Source organism: Eulemur rufifrons, chromosome 7 (assembly GCF_041146395.1).
Source record: "Eulemur rufifrons isolate Redbay chromosome 7, OSU_ERuf_1, whole genome shotgun sequence".
Taxonomy (NCBI): domain Eukaryota; kingdom Metazoa; phylum Chordata; class Mammalia; order Primates; family Lemuridae; genus Eulemur; species Eulemur rufifrons.
The window spans coordinates 25,363,235-25,383,911 of NC_090989.1; the positions used below are offsets into that span (position 1 = coordinate 25,363,235).

A 20,677-nucleotide genomic window follows, 5' to 3' on the forward strand; every position below is an offset into this window, starting at 1 on the left:
CAAAAGCAGGTACTGTGTGCAAGAGAAAGGGATGAGAGAGAGAAGAAAGTATTTAAGATATATTGTTATGTATCTGCTTCACATGTTCAGCTACGACAGATTTTTTGAAGTTATTTTGAAATTAGGTTTCAGGTTATTGCCTGTTTTTTGAATGTGATACTGCTCAAAGACTCAACCATGTGGGTCACAGATTTGTAAATATTACACAAAATACTAAGCCCAAACCATAGTTCTGGACAAATTTTGAGTAATGTTTGTGGCTACCTATCTATTTTATGAAACTGCAGAGTTATCAGTAAAATCACCTCATCAGATTGTTATGATTTTCAAATGAAAACACCCTCACATCTCCTAGAATAGTCCAAGGTGTAAATACTAGCACCCTCTTTAAATGTATACTGTCCTAAAACAGTATACTACTTTTTTTTTTTTTTTTTTACAAATAAAGTTCATTGTACTGGTTTTGGGATTGTATTTTTACTACTGCTAGAAAATTATTTTGAATTGTCAATAGGCTATAATCCATGAATATCAGTATTAAAATTTTAAAATATTCATAAAACTGGGCTGAAAACATCATCCCAGACTTAGTAGGCAGTAAGGAATCTGGTCAATATACTGTAAAATCTGAACATTCAGTTCTTTAATAATTTACATGTTTTAGCCCTCTTTTAATAACAAAGAAAAACAGTAGGAATGTCTTGTATTCTTCTGGCCTGTTTGATGTATTAAAGTGCTTCTGCAAAACTAACACCATGGTGCCAATTCAATATAAAAGCTTGGAAAGATGTTCCTTCTTTTCTTCATAAAGTTAATGTTCCTTTTCCATATTTGTATTTGCTCGAAGATTAAGCTTTGCATCTGGGAAGTCCTTGAGTATAAGTGTCTCAGAAATAGAAAGCTTGGACTCTCAAGGCTTCATTCATTTGGCTAAAATTCCTTGGGTCTCTCTTTTGTGCAAGATGCTGTAGCCAGTGCCAAGCCGGGACACTACGGTCCACAGGAGGCAGCCCCTGCTGTGAGGGAGCCACCAGCTGGCCAGAGAAGGGTCCAAATGGGAGTTTTAAACAAACTGCCTAAAACATAGCAAGAAGGATGAGGATCGGTCCATAAATGCAAAGTTCCCCTTCCCGTCTGGTCCCTGTGCCCTGCGAAGCCCTGGGTGGGCAGGGTCTAGAACTTGCCCTCCCGGCCAGAGAGCGTCAGGCCAAAGAGCGGAAAGGAGAGACCAGAGGTGGAAGCAAAGGCCGAGGCAGCCAAAGAGAGGTGGCCCGCGCGACCCCCGAAGGGTGGTGAGGCAGATAGGGCGGCCGGGAGGGGGTCTGTTCGGCCCTCAGCGCGGCTCTTTCCCGGTGAGGAAAGCCCGCGGCGCTGTGGGCCTCGCCGTCGGGGTCGGGGATCCGTACCCAGCGCGTGGCAAGGCAGTGGACGCGTCTCCGCCCGCGCGAGGCGGCCCGGGGCTGGGGGTCGGGCTCGCGGCAAAGCCCCGCCCCTAGGCTCCTCCCCCTGAGGCGCGCGAGCCGGTCCCGCGCGGCGCCAACCTTTTCCCGGGTCATCGCCCCTCCCCTCTTCCGGGCCGCGAGCCCCCCGCGCGCCGCTTCGAGATCGCGCCCGCTCGTGCGCGCGCGCCCGCCCGCCCTCCCGCCAGCTAGTCCTCTCAGCGCGCGCTCGGCCGCCCGACGACGCGGGATTCGCACGCGCCGGACGAGGCTTGCTGCGCTCTCTGTAGCTGAGCGCGGGCCCGCTGAGGCGGCGCCCTCGGTTCCCGGCCAGGGCACGGTCGGCACCGCTGAATCTGCGGCCCCAGAGCGGCGGCGGCAGCAGCGGTGAGGAGACCCGGCCGGCGGGAGGCAGACATGGCGGGGCTGAGGGCATCGTGGGGGAGGGTGGTCCGGGCGCCCCTGTGGCCACGTCGAAGGCTCGCTGGCGGGCAGTGTGCGGAGGAAAGGGAAGGGGTGTGGGATCGAACTGGGTGCGTGGGCTCCTGCTCGGCGCCGAGGAAGCACTGGGGGCTGCGGGGGCGGCCGGCGAGGGTTTCCTCGGGACCCTCGGCTGGCTCCGGAGGGAGGAGACGCCGCCTCGAGGCTCCTGCCACGTTTCCACAGCGCGTTACCTTCCGCCTCGGGGTGGGCGACGGCCCCTGCGCCCTCCCATCCTCTGCCAGCCCCCTTCGCGTCAGTGGGTTTTCTGGATCCCGGGACGCTGCTTGTTATTGGAGGGTCGCGGTCCTCGAACCCAGGGCCACCTGGAGCTGTGGGGACAGCTGCCCCAGGGGCAAGGCGGGGTAGGCGCGCCCTACCGAGGATGTTGTCGGGGGAGGCCGGCCAAGGAAATGGACTTCAGGGCCCTTCCCCCTGAACTTGGGGGAAAACCAGATTGCAGAAGTTGGACGCGGCCAGCAGGCCATTCTTTCAAGAGTGGGTGGAGATGTTTGATGCCTCCTCACCTAGCTCTCCCAGAACCCCAGCGGGAGTGCTCGGCGGCAGGTTTCCATGGCTTCAAAAAGTCAAAAGTCCCGGCCCTTTTGGAAAATTCTTTCCTTCCTCATGGTCCGAAGCCCGCCATGTAACGCCGCCGAGGCTGGGCAGGGGCTCCTCACCCGCTCGGGCCGGTCTTCCCGCTCCCTCAACCTTGGGAACGTCCATCAGGAGAAAAAATTGTTTCTAGAAACGGTTGCGATTAGCTTTTCGTTACAAGAAAGGGAGAAGTACAAAGTTTTAAACTCCTGGAAGGCCGGGGTTGGTTTCCTTTTGGGTTTCATCCACGCAGCCTTGAGCAGAGGAGCCTGTGGAACAAAGTAGAACTTGAGGAGCCGCCGCGGCGGTGACGACCTCCCAGGATGACGTCACTGTGCGATATTTAAAATGGGAGCTTTGCTCTGAGCGTGGGTGGAGGAATTGCGGCTCCTTACTCAAGGCGCCTAAGCTCTTGGCCCTGCTTACTTCTGATTGTTCCCTCCTGACTTTGTAACTCTCTCTTGTACCTTTTGGTACTCTTGGAATACTGGTGGGGGTGGGCTAATTTTTCAGCTATTCCAGTCATCATTCTTGGAAACAGAAAAAAAAATAAAATCCATATGAGTCATCTTGTATTACAACCAAAAGCAACCACTAAGTGGTTCTTTCCTTTCTTTCTTTTTATTTCTTTGATATGAAACGGAGCAAACAAAAATAGAACCCAAAATTCTCACATATAGCCCATGGTGGACAAATGTAATGAGGAGAATGATCTAGTTAAGGATTCAGTAAATTTCTTTAGTGTGGTTCCTTGCTTTCGTTGGTGGGGTGGAGGCTAGTGCAGTTCCATCAGCAACTTTCTTCTCAAACCATGTATTAAATTGCCTTGGGTTTTCCTTTCCATCGTATCGTGGTGGAGTATAAATGTGGCTTTATAAAGTGGAAATGGCTCACATTTTTCAAGAGGATGCTGCACAGCAGTTGTGGTAGGCTGGGGTTTTGTGTGCTTGCACACTCTTGTGTGTGGACCCGTGCCCAGTGCCTGGTAGCTGGCTGTAGAAAGTGAGTTTGGCATTTTAGGGTTCCAGGAGGAAGGTTTGGGTGTCTTCCCATCCAGAATCAGGGTGGCTGTGGCTGCCAGGACACCTCTCAAATAACTATACAGAATTTATTTCACAGTGAGGTTCCTTGTTTGAGTTTGCACATGGAGTAAAGAAATCACATTGTGAAGGAAGACTTAAGAGCAGTTTGAGAAAAGAAAAAGAAAGCTAACAAAATCAGCTTTATTTTTTGAATGTGTAGGAACACAAACTATTGCTAGGTTCGTTGGTTTTTATACCAAACATAGCAGAGGCTGTATGTCTTTAATATGTAATTGGCTCCAAAAAAGGTTATGTTGCTTACTAAATGCAGCATCTGAATAACTCCAAGTTATTTACAGCAGCCAAATGAATGAGCTCACTGAGTAAAGACAGGATATATGTCAAAACAATCCCATGACAAGGTTTTTGCCTTTATGGATTAATCAATGATAAATCAAATCTACCATTCCAAAAAGTCCTTCTTTGAGGCAGTCCAAAATGCAACTCAATCTCTGATTATTTCTTTCAGTTTGATTTTCTGTGGATGACCCTGAATTTTCACTCTCTTCTGATAGAGCCACTATTTTTTATGTGTCTTAACTTTTAGGTAAATATATCCCTGTTCCTGAAAGAGTACCTACAGAAAGTCAACAGTGAATTTTTTTTAATGTGTAACAGCTTTGAGATGTAATTCATATACCATGCAATTACCCATTTAAAATGTGCAATTCAATGATTTTAGTATATTCATGGAGTTGTACAACCATCACCATAGTCAATTTTAGAATATTTTCATCACCCCATAAAGTAACCTTGTACTTATTAGTATTATTCTTCCTTTCCCCTGAATCCCTCTTGGCCCTATGCCTCTGATCTACTTTCTATCTATATAGTTTTGCCTATTCTGGACATTTCATATCAATGGAATCATACAATGTGTGGTTATTTGTGTATGTTAATATACCACACTATTTGTCCATTCATCAGTTGGTGAACATATAGGATATTTTATAAATTTTTTGGCAATTCTGAATACTGCCAAGGACATTTGTGTACAAGGTTTTGGCATGGACATATGTTTTCATTTCTCTTCGGTATAGAAGTAGAATTGCTGAGTCGTGTGGTAACTCTGTATTTAACCTTTTAGGAACTGGGAAACTTTTCCAAAATGGCTCTATAGTACTAGATTTTAAAGGGAATTTTTTGTGTGTTTTAAAGTTCAAATAATTTCACAGAATTCATTTCATTTTAGCTTATGGTAGCTAAATATTGACCGGTTTAGTATAAATTACATAGTGTTACTCGTTATAGTGCTTTTCTTTGAGTGGTGTCTGTGATTTTATTTTAGCCAACAGGAGCAATTTGGTATGCTCTCTTTACTAAACATCTTCACAAAGCTAAGTTATAAGGTTCTTAAGTAGTATTTTATAAGGTCTCTATAGCATAAACATAAATTAGTGATTGTTCCCTACTCCAGAGATGAGCCAATGAAATACATGATAAAATTGGAAGGAGGATAGGAAACTATGAAGGGAGGATATTTTGTAGAGCTTTATCTTGTAGTTTTTATGTTTTCTTTTTTGAGAAATCCTGTTTTATCTTTACAGGGAAAAAGATGAAGAACGAAATTGCTGCTGTTGTATTCTTTTTCACAAGGCTGGTTCGAAAACATGATAAGTTGAAAAAAGAGGCAGTTGAGAGGTTTGCTGAGAAATTGACTCTAATACTTCAAGAAAAATATAAAAATCACTGGTATCCGGAAAAACCATCAAAAGGACAGGCCTACAGGTAAAGGATTAGATTGGACAGTTGGATTGGACTAAGTGAAGAGGCTGATCAACTCCTGAAATGGGTGCAAGGCCAGAGGACTGAAGGGTATCCAAACCATGCTTATCAGTTTTATCTGCAAAATACAGAACTATGGGGTGTCTAGGTATTTTCTCCTTACTCATTTTTAAAGTGCAGGTATCTATTGGTGGAGTCTCACAGCCTAGACTCAGGAGGCCAATGCTATAGGGTCATAGGAGTTATTCTCTTGTGGTGGTAGTCTGGCTCCTGACTGAGTGCTTATCTCTGTGTATCACAGGTACCTGGGGTTTTCACAAGTCTAGAGGACCCCTAGTCATCCATTTAATGGGCATGGTAAGAGTTGAGGGAAATGAGTCTTCTTGTATCTAAAAGTAGATTACATGACAAATGTTTTTTGGAGAAAGGGAACTAAGATTATTAGACATCTGATATGTTCTTGACACTGACAGGAATAATCTCATTTATACTATGTATAATTCTTTGTGCATAGTATAAATATAAGCCAGTGTAACTGTTTTGTAGATGAAGGTAACTCACCTATGATTCACTGGTAAATACTGGCTCTGGGATTTGAACTCAGGTCCAACAGACCCCAAGTTCTCATGGGCTTTCTGCACACCACAGGGCCACCATTGCCTTGGCATTAAGAAGGAAGAGAATTCTCACTTATAGCTGTCTTTTGTACTCTGGTTTACAAGGTGCATTTACAGTTTAATGTAAAGAAGAGCAGGCTCCTATAAAACATGTCCTGGCATGCTCACTCCCTAATACTTATGTGACTGCTCAGGAACCGGGGTTGAGATTGTTCTCCTGCTAAACTCAGCTGTCAAACCTTGTCCCATTTGTGGATGTGGCCACAAAAAATAAAAGTGGAACAGTTGTGGCTATAGTGACACCTGCAGAAAAATTCTCTTTTATTTGTGCATATTGCTGACTCCAAAGTTTCCTACACAAATCAACACTTCTGTGCTTTGATGTAAAAAGGACCTCGTTTCAGTCACTGAGCTTTTGGATGTGCAAGACTATTCAAGAAATCTAGAAAGGAGGTGAACATATGATCTGTTTATTTCTCATTTGCTAAAAGTCAGATGAGCTTATATTCTATTGACAAGGAAATTAGTGTATTTTGCTTTTTGTTTATAGTCAAAGAGATTTCCTAGTAAATTGAAAAATATGATGAATTAAAGTAAAAATGTGCAAGGTAAAGGAGGCTCAGGTCATTTTTTGTCTTCTTACTTGATTTTCTTTTTTTCTGTATATCTTCATTTCTGATAGAGTGAACAGCTTTTGTGCGTTAGAGGTGTTGAGGCTTTTTACACTGATTTAATTGACATTGGATGAAGGCTTTTGGAAGTGCAAGCCACTATATTAATATTGAAAAAGGAAGCACTGTCAAGTAAATACTTAAAGGTCAAGCAATGTTCAATTTCATTTCTATTAATTCTAAAAACTTGAGAAAAAAAAGTCAAACAAGATTAAATTGGCATGTGATCAGAAGTATCATTATTGAGTCATTTTGAAGCTGTCTTTGAAGTAGAAAACTATTAAACTTAATAGTGGGTTGTAACTATTACAAAAATGAATAGAATATGAGATTAACTAGAGTTAGTAGACACTCTTCAAGCCATAGAGTAGGTGGAGTGTTAATTTTCTTCCAAAATGTTTATAAATTAAATTATTTCTTTGCAGTATATACAACAAATAAGGTGCTTGTAGAGCAAAGCAATTTGGCAATATTATCAAGATCTGTGGAAATATTCATAACTTTTGAATAGTAAGGTTTCTAAGACTCTATTCTGAAAGCATAATCAGAAATGCAGGTAAATATGTATGAATATGGGCCAAGCACAGTGGCCCATGCCTGTAATCCTAGCACTCTGGGAGGCCGAGGTGGGAGGATCACCTTGTGCTGAGGAGCTCAAGACCACCTTGAGCAAGAGCAAGACTCCATCTTTACTAAAAATAATAGGAAAAAAATTAGCTGAGTGACTAAAAAAAAATAGAAAAAATTAGCTGGGCATGGTGGCAGACGCCTGTAGTCCAAGCTACTGGGGAGGCTGAGGCAGAAGGATTGCTTGAACCTAGGAGTTTGAGGTTGCTGTGAGCTAGGCTAACACCATGGCACTCTAGCCCAGAGGATAGAGCAAGACTCTGTCTCCAAAAAAAAAGTATGAATATGGATGTTTCTTACACTTTGTAATTGCAAAAAATTGGAAAGAACTAAACTGTCAACATTAAGTAAATGATCGACTATTTTTATTCAACTTTTAAAATTTTGTTTCTGAAGAGTAGTTAATGGATAAGTAGTCACAGTATGTAGAGTGAAGAAACAGCATTAAAATATGTAAGATATGCAAATTTTGTTGAAGCAAAGTCTCTGTTTAAGCATCTATATTTACATATAATTTTTAAGCTTAGAGCCTACATCACCTTTTTGTAGAGAAGAAAAACACATACATCTAAGATATATCTCCTTATCCTTAACTGCTTTTGATCCCAGGGTCTTTTGAATGACCCTACACAACATGAGAGTCTGTAGCATGGGACCATGTTTTTAAAGTGACCAAACAGCATTTGATATACTATAAAACAATTTTTTCACTCTGACTTTGGTATATTGTTAATGGTGATGCTAAGTTAGGTACATATACACAGAAATGGGTATTGTTAAATAACATGCACCTTGGAGTCTGGTGGCCTGGATTTTAACCCTGGGTCTGTCACTTACTAGCTAAGTGATTTTGGGCAAGTTACTCAAACTCACTCTGCCACATTTTTTCCTTACACAGTTCAGTATGTAACTCACAGGATAACTGTGAGAATTAAAAGAGTTAATACATGCAAAGTATTTAGGAAACTGTCTATTGCATAGTAAACTTCCAAAAAGAGTTACTGTTAATATTATTTAGAAACATTTGTTATTAGCTGTTACCTAATGAGAACTTTTTCATTTTTTAAATGAAAATTGAAGCCAACTAATAAAATAATTTAACTTTTTTAAAAAACTTCAAATCATACATTACTTTGGAGATCATTGTATCTTATGGTATTGTTACTATTTATCAATTAATTTGTGTTTCTATATTTTACAGCTTCATGTCTGATGAAGAGGTGAAATGACTTAGCTAAGCTCACCTAGTAATTATTAGGACTAGTACCAAAACCCAGGTTTTCTTGACTGATTATTGGTTATAGGCAGTAAATACTTTCTATCATAGCTAACATTTCCCTACTTAATCAAAATGCTTATTTAACATTTAACTTAACAGAATGCATATTTTTACATTCACTCTAGTGGCCATCTTTGAACATTCCATTAGGTAGATGTAATATTTCTTAGGTTAAAAAAAAATTGAGCAGAGGTTCTATAGGTTTAAAATTTTTTGTCACTTAATTTTGACAACTATTAAAAAAAATTCTTGAGTAACAAAGGTAAATGAAATAAGCCAATAACATGTTAGGTATTTTAATCAGAAGTATCTGATATAAATGGTTCTGTGTCTTTGACTGATTCTATATTTGTAGGCAAAGGGTACCCTCTTAACGCTTTATTATCTGCGATGTAAAAGCAAGTTAATGACAGATCAAAACTTGTCATAAGAATTTCCAAGTATCATTTGAAACCTTAGGTGAGGGTTTTGTTGTTTTTTTTTTTTTTGAGACAGAGTCTCGCTTTGTTGCCCAGGCTAGAATGAGTGCCATGGCGTCAGCCTAGCTCACAGCAACCTCAAACTCCTGGGCTTAAGTGATCTTACTGCCTCAGCCTCCCAGGTAGCTGGGACTACAGGCATGCGCCACCATGCCCAGCTAATTTTTTCTATATATATTTTAGTTGGCCAGATAATTTCTTTCTATTTATAGTAGAGACGGGGGTCTCGCTCTTGCTCAGGCTGGTCTCGAACTCCTGACCTTGAGCGATCCACCCGCCTCGGCCTCCCAGAGTGCTAGGAATACAGGCGTGAGCCACTGCGCCCGGCCAGGTGAGGTCTTTTGTTACAGATTTTGTTGTATAGGAACTTAGCCTACAAAAACTTTTACCTTTCTTCTCTGTTGGGATAGATATGCTCGTGGGTTCTCCACCAGGGTATTTATCATTATTATTATTATTATCATTAGTGTACCATTATTCACCTTGGCAAATACTAATAGACATAACAATATTTATGATTAAGATTATATTAAATTCATTAATGTAACTCCACTTCGTTGTAGATGCATTCGTGTCAATAAGTTTCAAAGAGTTGATCCTGATGTCCTGAAAGCCTGTGAGAACAGTTGCATCTTGTATAGTGACCTGGGCTTGCCAAAGGAGCTTACTCTCTGGGTGGACCCATGTGAGGTGTGCTGTAGGTGAGTTCTTGAGTCTGGTGGCTAAACTGATGCCTGTGCTGGAACTGATTTTATGAAATTCTGTCCTGTGTGGTCTGCCTGTAGCTTTATGACCAGGAGTTGGTGGTTTAGCTTTCTCAGATACAAATAAATTTTACGAAGTACTCTTTGGTTTAGCTTTCTCGGATATAAATAAATTTTACGAAGTACTCTTCTGGAGGTGATGGTGAAGGACTGGTTACATTCCTGCTTTGCCACAAAGAAACTTAGAAACTGGGCATAGTTTTTGGAGAGCTTTGCCATGAAGTTTATTGTAGGCCAAGAAGTAGGACTTAGACACCTTCGTTCTTCTAGGTCAATTGTTATCTTTTTCTTCTTTAAATTAAGGAAGAAGCTAATCCCACATAATACTGGATAATAATTTTTGATTGGCCTGTTTCTGTTTGTCTCTACTCTCCCTCCCCCTTTTTGATTTTTAAGTGACTGATAGGTACAGTCATTTTTTTAAGGGAGAAGAAAGGATAAGCAAATTACAACATAGTCTAATTTGTGCTGTAATAGAAGTGTACACAAAGTGCAATGATAGATGGCACAAAGTAATAAGTTATTGAATCTGCTGGGGAGTCAGGAAAGGCTCTGCTGAATAGGTGATACATGAACTGGGATGGGAAGGATGAGTCATGGTTGACCAGGTGACAAGGTGGGAAGGACATTCCACAGAGGAGGAACAGAATGAACAGAGACATAGAACCCCTGCAAGAATTTTCCTATGGCTATACTTTTAAGGTATTTCTCTTTGGTTTTGTGGTACAATTCACCTGATCACCTAGCCTCTCTATTGATTATAGTAGAGCTGTTCTTTGAGGCAACCCTAACTATATGCTCCAAAGGTGGTCACACACTTTGACCTGATCTCCAACAGTGAAGGTGGATGTAAAGACATAAAGTGCTAAAAATACACCTTTGTTCTTCCGTAATTTTATCAGGACCATCCCTGGAAATTACTACCTGATTTGCCAGTGGCTGAAATATGTTTATTGGTTTGGGAAACCAGGCCTAGGTGGTAGAGGTTTATGGAGGTGAAGATTCTCCAATGCCTCTTTCTCAGGTAGAAAAAGAAGAGCAATCCATCTTAAGTTTATGTCTGAGAAAGTCAAACATTTTTAGATTCTGGGACTAATTTAGGACTAACCTCAAGATAGTGTCAGGCTTTGGAGACTTCAGCCACTGAACCTCCCTCCACAGAAGACCTCAGTTTGTAAGTAATAGCTGTCACAACATTACTTTGTTGAATTGCTTGCTTTTTTATTTGACCTTCACTTAGACCCTGGATGGCTCTGTATTTAACATAGTTCTTTGGGTTAGTTGTGTAGTTTCTCAACCCATAAAAAATGAGAAGCAGCATTTGAAGGAGAGTGTTCATAGTAGTCTTAAAGCTACAAAAATGACATATGGTCTGACATAGAGGCAACAGTGAAAAAGCTAAAGAGTCAGCACAATTATATTATCACATAGTCAATATTTAGTATTGCGATCCTAAATCAACAGGGAATAGTTTTTATGTCCAGGGATGTTTAAGAAGTTAGGTAATTACATAAACATTTTGGACATATGTAATAAGTCTCAGCACCTGAAGATAAAAACTTTAGTTATGTGGACAGTCTATTTAAGTAGACACTTCATTATTTGTTGATGGCTGATAATTAAAAACTACTGTGCTTTCATCTTACTAATCTTTAAAAATCTCTGTACTTAGTAATCTTCTTATAATTTTATATATGGTTAAAATTTTGCCAGAAATGTGTATGATGTGATTTTTTTTCCCCAGTTAATAGAAATCACCTTCAGAATGCAGGGTATTCATTCAGAGGTAATAAAACCCCAAAAAGATAGTAGCAATTGAGTAGAGGTGACTGAGTAGAAGTGGTTAATAGAGTAATAGCTTGAGATATTGAGAAGTTCTTTTGGTCCCAAACTGGAAAGATAAATATTCTGAAAATTAAAACAAAGCTGATCTAGCAGTTACACAGTTGAACAAATATCTGAGAATCTTTAAAAACAATAACTCATTGGTATACCAGAGACTGAGGTTATAAAAAAAAATTGAAATGCTGTCAGAGAGAACATTCTTCATAGTCCTCAGTTACTGTGTTAGAAAAAAATGTTGGAAGAGTGCAGAGTGCCATATAGTTAGAAAGGTTTACCACTTAGTGAAATATTTGAGAGGATACAGAATAGATAACAGATCTTTCCTATGATGAGAAGGTCTGAGAATAGCTGGCAACTGCATTATCTTCTCAACATATTACAAGTTCTTTTTGTAATTTCTGCAATCCTTTTTTTCTGATAAAGAGCATTAAATATTGATTTGTTTCAAAATAATAAAATTAGCCTTGATGTTTTAGCAGTACATCATTGAAAAATGGAGAGTTTAAAAGTTGTCCAGCTATTACTAATTCTCCTAAGACATTAAGTATGTGTTCTAATGTTACAATAATATAGTCAAGCAGCTTCTTTTAACCATGGAGAGAGCCCTCATACCAAAATATTACAAAGGAAAAGGTAAAGAACCTGATTGGATGTTAATAAAGCTAATCCTTCAGTCATCAGATGGCAGCCCTTGATTTAGGTTTCTGTTTGTACAAAGGCAGGGATTTTCCTCAAATTTCCTGCCTTTCTGTTTTGCTCGAATTTTGACTTCATTAATGGACAAAACTAAAGATTGGCCTAAGCCCATTGTCAATATTACTGGTATTAACATATGAATTAACCTTTATATTACATTGAAATTTGTTGAATCTTCAAACCATGAAGAGGGCAGAGAGGTAAATTTCCATTGCTGAAACCTTATACTAAGTAAACTTGAAATTACAGCACACAAATTCTATGTTATAAGAAACTCACCCAACTGTTAGGCATTTTATACTATGCACTATCACCAGCTGAAGATTAACCAGTATCTAGCCAGCTGTAGCTTCCTCATCTAGCAGGTAGAAAACTAAGGCCTATGGAAATTAAGTGACTTGCCTCTGCTTATAGAGCTACTTAGTGGCAGAGATAGTTAATGCCAGAGCAAGAATGAGAAACTAGTCTAATGCTGTTTCTACCATCCTGTAGCAACTCTTTGTATGAGGTAAACTGAAAAAGAATAGAAAAGGGAGTTATGTACCATATTAAGGTATTATTTGTGGCTTCATTCAACCTATGGGAATGGAAGACAAGACAGCTATATGAAGAAATGGAACTCATCTATGAGGCTATTTGATTTCCACATAAATTTTCAAAGGCTTTATAGCAGTTACCTTTTACCTTATTATCCTGATTCAAAAATAATTTGAGACAAGTTATCTTGAAATAAAATGAGTTGACACCAGTTAACCCTATTTTTCTATTGAATCAAAAGCTTGACATTATTTCTACTTGAAATTATTTATTTTTATCTTTTTTTCAAGCTTAGAATCATTTTGTTTCTAACTTTAATTACATATTGTATAACTGCTTAACAATTAATATCCTGTGTCCTAATGCTTCCTAGAATTGTTTAATAGTGTTTACATTGTGCAATCTATTTAAATAGATGTGTGAGTTTCTCCTTTGTCCTCTGAATAAAAACTCTCGGTTTTACTTTTACCATTCATTATGCTATTTTCCCTCATTACAGAATTTATTTTCCTTTTTTTTTTTTTGTTTGTTCATTTTTTTAGTAACCAGCAGTCTAGGTTATGTATTTTGACAATTATTTTCTTTAACTCAAGCCTTCAACTCAAGCCTTCAAAAATGTTTTGAAAGAATAAAATGGCTTGTTCACTTTACTTTAAAAAATTATGGTGTAGGATAAACAGTTATTTGAGGAGTGTCTATGAGAAAAGCAATATGATTTAAGCAAAATCTCCTTATATTCTTCAACAATAATTTTTTTTTCTTTAACCTCATAATTGCCTTTGTTCTCATTTTTGTCAATGCGAATATAAGAAATACAGGCCCCTTTTTTATTTAATCAGGGTAAAAGTCAATATCATAGAAGATTTCTAGTTGGTCTGTAACTTGAATTACTAGGATATACATTATATTTAAAATACATTAGAAAATTTTAAAAATTACAGGCTCATACCTGTAATTCCAGCACTTTGGGAGGCTGAGATAGGAGGATTGCTTGAGGCCAGGAGTTCAATATATATGTGCATATATAAGAAAAGACATTAAAAATACATTAGAAAATTTTATTGTACAACCAGTTTTATTGGTATATACAAAATGTAATGAAAACAATGATTTCTTTTTGATGTTTTCAACAATTTTTTTTTAGGACTTAGTAGAAAAGAAAGAAAGTTGGGGAAAAATATGGGGTCACTTTTATGTGTACCTAAATAGACCAAAAGTTAAAAATTGTGGCTTGCTTGCTGGCATGAAGCTGGCTTGAAATACTACATGTGTGTGGTTAGTTCTGGGATGGTTCCTTCTTTGCCTTGGACCCATAGCATGTCCAGACCTGTTTAATTGTTTTTATGGACATTTTTTGCTTTCTTGATATAACTTCAAGGATTATAATTTTTTAATTTTATTCTTAGGTATGGAGAGAAAAACAATGCATTCATTGTTGCCAGCTTTGAAAATGAGGATGAGAATAAGGATGAGATCTCTAAGAAAGTTACCAGGGCCCTTGATAAGGTTACCTCTGATTATCATTCAGGATCCTCTTCCTCAGATGAAGAAACAAGTAAGGAAGTAGAAGTGAAACCCAATTCGGTGACTGCAACACCAAGCCCTGTGTACCAGGTAACCATGAAATGGATCCGTATTGAAGGGCATGAGCAGAGCTTGCCAGGGTGTTCTAGGTAACCCTGCTCATGTTGTCCAAGGTTTCTGATTTGAGACTCTGGATTACAGTTCTTGCCCTTCCCACATTAAGGGAAAGCAGCTTCTCTGAGATGTAAATAAGCATCCTGAGTCATTTTATTAATATCAAAGATCTGCTTCAGCACACAGTAACTAGGATAAATATATTTCAAAAAACGTGTCAAAAAATAGAAAAGTCATGATGATAAAATATTCCTGATATTTTAAAATTGCTTATTTTATTCAAAAATTGCAATTTATTTTTTGTAGTCTTTAACATTTCCATTTCATATCTTTGGGCTTAACTTTCTTCTTCTCTCCCTTTCCGCGATTAAAGAGAAGCTTCACTAAATTATGTTTTGGTTAATTTTTTACTCAAGCCACAACAATATGTCCCTTTTTCTTTAACAGTTGAAGACAGTCAAAAGTCTAATGGGCATGTATTTACAGATTCATTCACTTATTTGTTATTTATATATATATACACCAAAGAACATTTGGTAAGAAGCAGAGTATTGGTGTTTTGAGTATCAGAAACTAAGCTTTTAAATTCAGCATATAGGTTGGGCACGGTGGCTCACACCTGTAATCCTAGCACTCTGGGAGGCTGAGGTGGGAGGATTACTTGAGGTCAGGAGTTCGAGATCAGTCTGAGCAAGAGCAAGACCCCGTTTCTACCAAAAATAGAAAAAATTAGCCAGGTTGGTGGTGCGCACGTGTAGTCCCAGCTACCTGGGAGGCTGAAGCAGGAGGATCGGTTGAGCTTAGGTGTTTGAGGTTGCAGTGAGCTATGATGACACCACTGCACTGTACCCAGGGCAACAGAGTGAGACGCATTCAATCAATCAATCAGTATTATTTCAATGTAACAATTTTTTATTTCTCCTTTTTTTTTCTTTTTAGTTAAATTATTCTTAGACTTGAGGGAAAGATTAGTTCTGAAGATTATCATTTTAGGGATATATATATATAACATGCAACATGTACCTGCTTTATAATACTTCAAACAATATGAGAGAGTATAATAGTGAGAAGTGCTCCTTTCCCCAACCACCAATCCTATGCTCTCTCACAGAGGCATTCATCATCAGGTTTGGGGTGAGGGGATGTTGTATCCTTCCAGAGAGATTCCCTATATAGTTCAGTAACTGCTTCTTACTCAATAGGTTTAAATTTTCATTTATCCACTTCTGCCACAAACCTAATGTTTCATTCTGTCTAATTAAGGCAAATTAATAAAAACAGGTGCCTTTAAAAATTAGAAATAAGTACATGTATAGAATAAGGCTCAGTTCAAAGATCTTTTTAAATTGTTTTGACTTCAAAATACCTTTTCTGTTGAGGAATGTTGTTTAATCAAGAATTTTTTAAAGTATATTAAATGGTCTTTGATATATAGATATAAATAGAAAATATTTGTATTTTAGAATCATTTAAAAAAATCTTTGCTATAAATATTTGCCACATTTTTTTCTCTGTGTGATGTATTATTAATATATACTACAAATTACCTTTAATGAATTTCCTGGAATTTATTCAAATGTGTGGCAATTTTTCCTCAGAATTTTATTTGTTGTTACTTAACCACACAAGAATGTAAGTCTCAAATTAAATTGATTGCTGCTAATTTTTTACAAGTAAATTAACCTGTAATTTTTAGGTTTCCTTTTAATGTTAAATTGCATTTTATTTTCCCCCATGTTGAAAGACTATTAGGATAACAGAAAGGCATGCAAATTGAGGTGTCTCTTATGTGCTTTTTAAGAAAAACATTTCTCCTTGGCACTATACTCATTAACAAAACATTTCATAATAGAGAAGCATTGCTTTTACAAGCCCTTGTGTGGAAAGCTAGTGCAAATGGCAAAGTTTAATCTTTTCTTTCTATCTACTTTTTAGTCTTCAATCTGGCATTGTCAAGAACTTTAAAAAGGGCTGTCAAATAAGGACAGAAAATTTTTAGTTTGTGGTCTTTGTTCTTTAGTGTCTTCTGAAAGGTACCCTCAGAGACAGTGTTCCACGAGTTAAGAAGTGAAGATTATGGCAGTTTTCCCCAAATTGATTGGTAGATCCAACTCTATTAATCTTGAAAGACTTTTTCTAGAAAGTGACAAATTGATTCAAAATTTTTAAAAAGGAGGATGCCCAGTGGTCTATAATCCCAACACTTTGGGAGGCCTAAGTAGGTGGATCACTTGAGGCCAGGAGTTTGAGACCATCCTGAGCAACGTAGTAAGATCCCTTCTCTACAAAAAATAAAAAAAAATTAGCTGGGCATGGTGGTATGCATGTGTGGTCCTAGCTCCTTAGAAGGCTGAGGTGGGAGGATAGCTAGAGCCCAGGAGTTTGAACAAGTTAGAGAACTCACAATAATATAAAGCTATTAGATATTCATTGAGATAGTGTGGTAATGGTTTAAAGATACATAAATATGGCTGGGCATGGTGGCTTACACCTATGACCCTAACAGTTTGGAAGGCCTAGGGGGGAGGATCGTTGAGGCCAGTTTGAGACCAGCCTGGGCAATAGCAATACCCTGTCCCTACCAAAAAAAAAAAAAATGAGTTGGGCTTGGTGGTGTGTGCCTTTAAGTCTCAGCTACTGGGGAGGCTGAGCCAGGAGGATCACATGAGTCCAGGAGTTTGAGGCTGCAATGAGCTACGATTGTTCCACTGCACTCCAGCCTAGGCTAAAGAGTAAGACCCTGTCTATCTCTTAAAAACAAAAAAGATACACAAATATATCAGTGGAGAATCCAGAAATAGACCCATATATGTATATGTGCAGTGGGGGTTTATTTTAACCTGATAGCTAGCAGAAAGAAAGTAAAGATTATGTTCTCTCTCTCTTTTTTTAAAAGACTAGGTCTCACTCTGTTGCCCAGGCTGGAGGAGTGCGGTGGTACAATTCTAGCTTACTGTAGCCTCAAACTCCTGGGCTCAAGCTATCCTCCTACCTCAGCCTCCCCAGTAGCTGGGACTACAGGCACATACCACCATGCCTAGCTATTAATTTTTTAAAAAATTGTTTGTAGAGATAAGCTCTCATTAAGTTGCAATAGCTGGGTTTTTGTTGTTGTTGTTTATTTGTTTTGTTTTGTTTAACAAAAGTGCCAAAGCAGTTCAGTGGGGAAAGTCTTCAAGAACTGGTGCCAAAACAATTAGATGATCTTTGGGGGGTGGGAAATGAACCTGTTACTTGACACCATACACAAAAAAATTGATTTGACATGGACCATAGACCTAAACATAAAAGGTAAATTTCTGACACTTTTTGAAGAAAATAGGGAAATACAATCTTTATTACCTTGAGATAGGCAAAGATTTCTTCCAGGAGTCACAAAAAGCACTAAAAAGAAAAAAATTGATAAATTGGACTTCAAAAATTAAAAGTATTGAAGTCCAATTGGACTTCAAAATTAAAAATATTTCTGCTCAAAGAAACCATTAAGAAAATGAATGGGCAAACCATCCTGAGATAGAAATATTCTTATTACATGTATCTATAAGGGATTTGTTTCCAGAATATACTTTTAAAATCATTCCTATAAATTGATAGTAAAAGACAAATGATCCAATTAAAAATAATGGGCAAAAGATGTGAATAAACATTGTGCAAAAGAAGTTGTATGAATGGCCAGTAAACAAATGAAAAGGTGTTCAACCTCATTTGTCATCAGAGAAATACAAATTAAAACTACATGAAATACTACTTCTTCCAGAACCACTAAATTAAAAAGTCTGACAACACCAAATGTTGGCAAGGTTGTGAAGCAGCTAAATTCATAAACAACTGGTGGGAGTGTAAAATGGTACAACAGCTTTGGAAAACTGGCACTTAAAAAGTTAAATATGCATCTACCCTATTACTCTCCAATTCCACTTCTAAGTATTTATCAAGAAAAATGTCAATAGATGTCTACAAAGCCTTGTATCAGAATTTACTATGCTGTTATTCATTGTAGCATCGTTTGTTGTACATCTTTTTTTTTTTTTTTGGAAACAGGGTCTCGCTCTGTTTCCCAGGTTAGAGTGCATTGGCATCATCATAGCTCACTGCAACCTGGGCTCAAGCAGTCCTCCTGGCTCGGCCCCCCCAAGTAGCTGGAACTGTAGGCACGCACTACTATGCCTGGCTAATTTTTCTATTTTTTGAGAGATGAAGTCTCACTATGTTGCTTAGCCTGGTCTCCCACCTTGGCCTCCCAAAATGCTAGGATTACTAGCATAAGCCACTACTCCTGGCCACATTGTTTTTTTAATAGTAAAAGACTGAAAGCAGCCCAAATATACCCCCAACAGAAGACCAGTTAATTTAGTGATGACATAGTCACTGCAATATTATATAGCTGTAAAGCAATTAGAAAGGTTTATATGTTAATACGAATGCCTCAGAAAAATATTATTATCAAGTGTAAAAAGCAAGGTACAGAATGGTATTTTTTTAAATGTTTGTCTATATGTGCACACAAGTATATGCATAGATTATATCTCTAAAGGTATACACAAAAAATTGCTTAGTATCAGTTGCCCCTGAGAAGAGTAATTGGGTAGAGTACTCAGATAAAGAAGAGGGACCTTTCCCTGTATACTCTTTTGTACCTTTTGAATTTTGTTTTGTTTTCTTTCTTTTTTTTTTTTTTTTGAGAGAGAGTCTCACTCTGTTGCCCAGACTAGAGTGCAGTGGCCCAATCATAGCTCTCTGAAGCCTCGAACTCCTAGACTCAAGCAATCCTCCTGCCTCCAAAGTGTTCAGATTACAGGCATTAACCACCATGCCTGGCCCCTTTTTGAATTTTCTATCATATGAATGCAGTGCTATACAGAATATAAATAAATTTTACGAAACTATATTTAGAAGGGCAAATTAGAGATCAGAGAAATCTGAAACTCAAAGGTTCTAGCATTCTGAGCAGAGGTCCAAAACTGCTAACAAGACCATTTTGAATAATGTGAACTTGATGTGCCCACCTGACTTACGGGATAATCTAAGATTGTTGTTCTCAAACACTAAATTGGCTATGTCAAAATCAGCTGGAAAGTGTTGTCAGAATACCTGGCCTCTAGTCCTAAGATTTTATTATTGTTCAATAGGCCATTGCTAGGCCATGAACAGTTTTGTGTTTAAAAGCTCTCAAGTGACTCCTTTTTTAGCTAGCTGTGGAAACTGTCTAAAACATGACATGTCCTTATAAACTTCCATTCATTTTGTGTTTTGATTTTTTTCTGGTTGAAGTTGTTTTAGAATGCTGCTTGAGTTTATTCATTTCTTCATGCATTCAGAAAATGTTGATTACCTATTACAAATACTGAGGTTTTTCACATAGTCTTGACTGTAGGAATGTCACTTACACCTACTCTCAGGGTTGTGGATGAGTGATTCTGTCTGTCTTTAATCTGGAAGGTTACCTGGTCTTTACTTAACGTGTGACTAATTTTTCCTTTAAATTAACATAATGTTTTTTCTTCCCTATAGATTTCAGAACTGATATTCCCACCTCTTCCAGTGTGGCACCCTTTGCCCAGAAAAAAGCCAGGAATGTATCGAGGAAATGGCCATCAGAATCACTACCCTCCTCCTGTTCCATTTGGTTATCCAAATCAGGGAAGGAAGAATAAACCATATCGTCCAATTCCGGTGACATGGGTACCTCCTCCTGGAATGCATTGTGACCGGAATCACTGGATTAATCCTCACATGTTACCACCTCACTAGCTTCTTTGATTTTGTTGGTGTCATGTTGAGAGAAAGGTAGAAAAAACCTTACCACACATTAAAAGTTAAAAGTTCATACTAATAGTAGTGAAGTTAGATGGACCAAACCATCAAACTTATTTTTATAGACGTTATTGAGAATAATCTTTCTTAAAAATATATATATGCACTTTAGATATATTGATATAGTTTGGAAAACTTTATTAAAGTTAGTCAAGTGCCTGAGTTTTTAATATTGGACTTGAGTATTTATATATTGTGCATCAACTCTGTTGCATACGAGAACACTGTAGGAGTGGACGATCTGTTCTAGCACCTTTGAGCATTTACTTTATGGAGCATATGTAAGTTATTTATATACAAGGAAATCTATTTTATGTCATTGTTGTTTAGAAAAATTGCGTGAAATCATGTAGTTGCAAATAAAAAGTAGTTTGAGGCATGACAACG

General features: G+C 38.3%; 1 protein-coding gene across 1 annotated transcript; it reads left to right on the plus strand.

Moving 5' to 3' along the window:
• The first annotated feature begins 1,617 nt into the window (after positions 1-1,617).
• BTG3 (BTG anti-proliferation factor 3) lies at positions 1,618-20,672 on the plus strand. The gene is made up of 5 exons (XM_069472435.1): positions 1,618-1,826; positions 5,146-5,326; positions 9,560-9,697; positions 14,245-14,452; positions 19,988-20,672. The coding sequence occupies exons 2-5, from the start codon at positions 5,154-5,156 to the stop codon at positions 20,225-20,227; spliced, it is 759 nt and encodes a 252-aa protein (XP_069328536.1). The 5' UTR covers positions 1,618-1,826; positions 5,146-5,153; the 3' UTR covers positions 20,228-20,672.
• Positions 20,673-20,677: the final 5 nt, after the last annotated feature.

What these genes read in the sequence shown, in the direction of transcription:
- BTG3 (XM_069472435.1), top strand. Translation starts at nt 5,154, where the DNA reads ATGAAGAACGAAATTGCTGCTGTTGTATTCTTTTTCACAAGGCTGGTT. An exon ending in TCAAAAGGACAGGCCTACAG is followed by an intron (nt 5,327 to 9,559) that starts GTAAAGGATTAG and finishes ACTTCGTTGTAG; the next exon opens with ATGCATTCGTGTCAATAAGT. An exon ending in CACCAAGCCCTGTGTACCAG is followed by an intron (nt 14,453 to 19,987) that starts GTAACCATGAAA and finishes TCTTCCCTATAG; the next exon opens with ATTTCAGAACTGATATTCCC.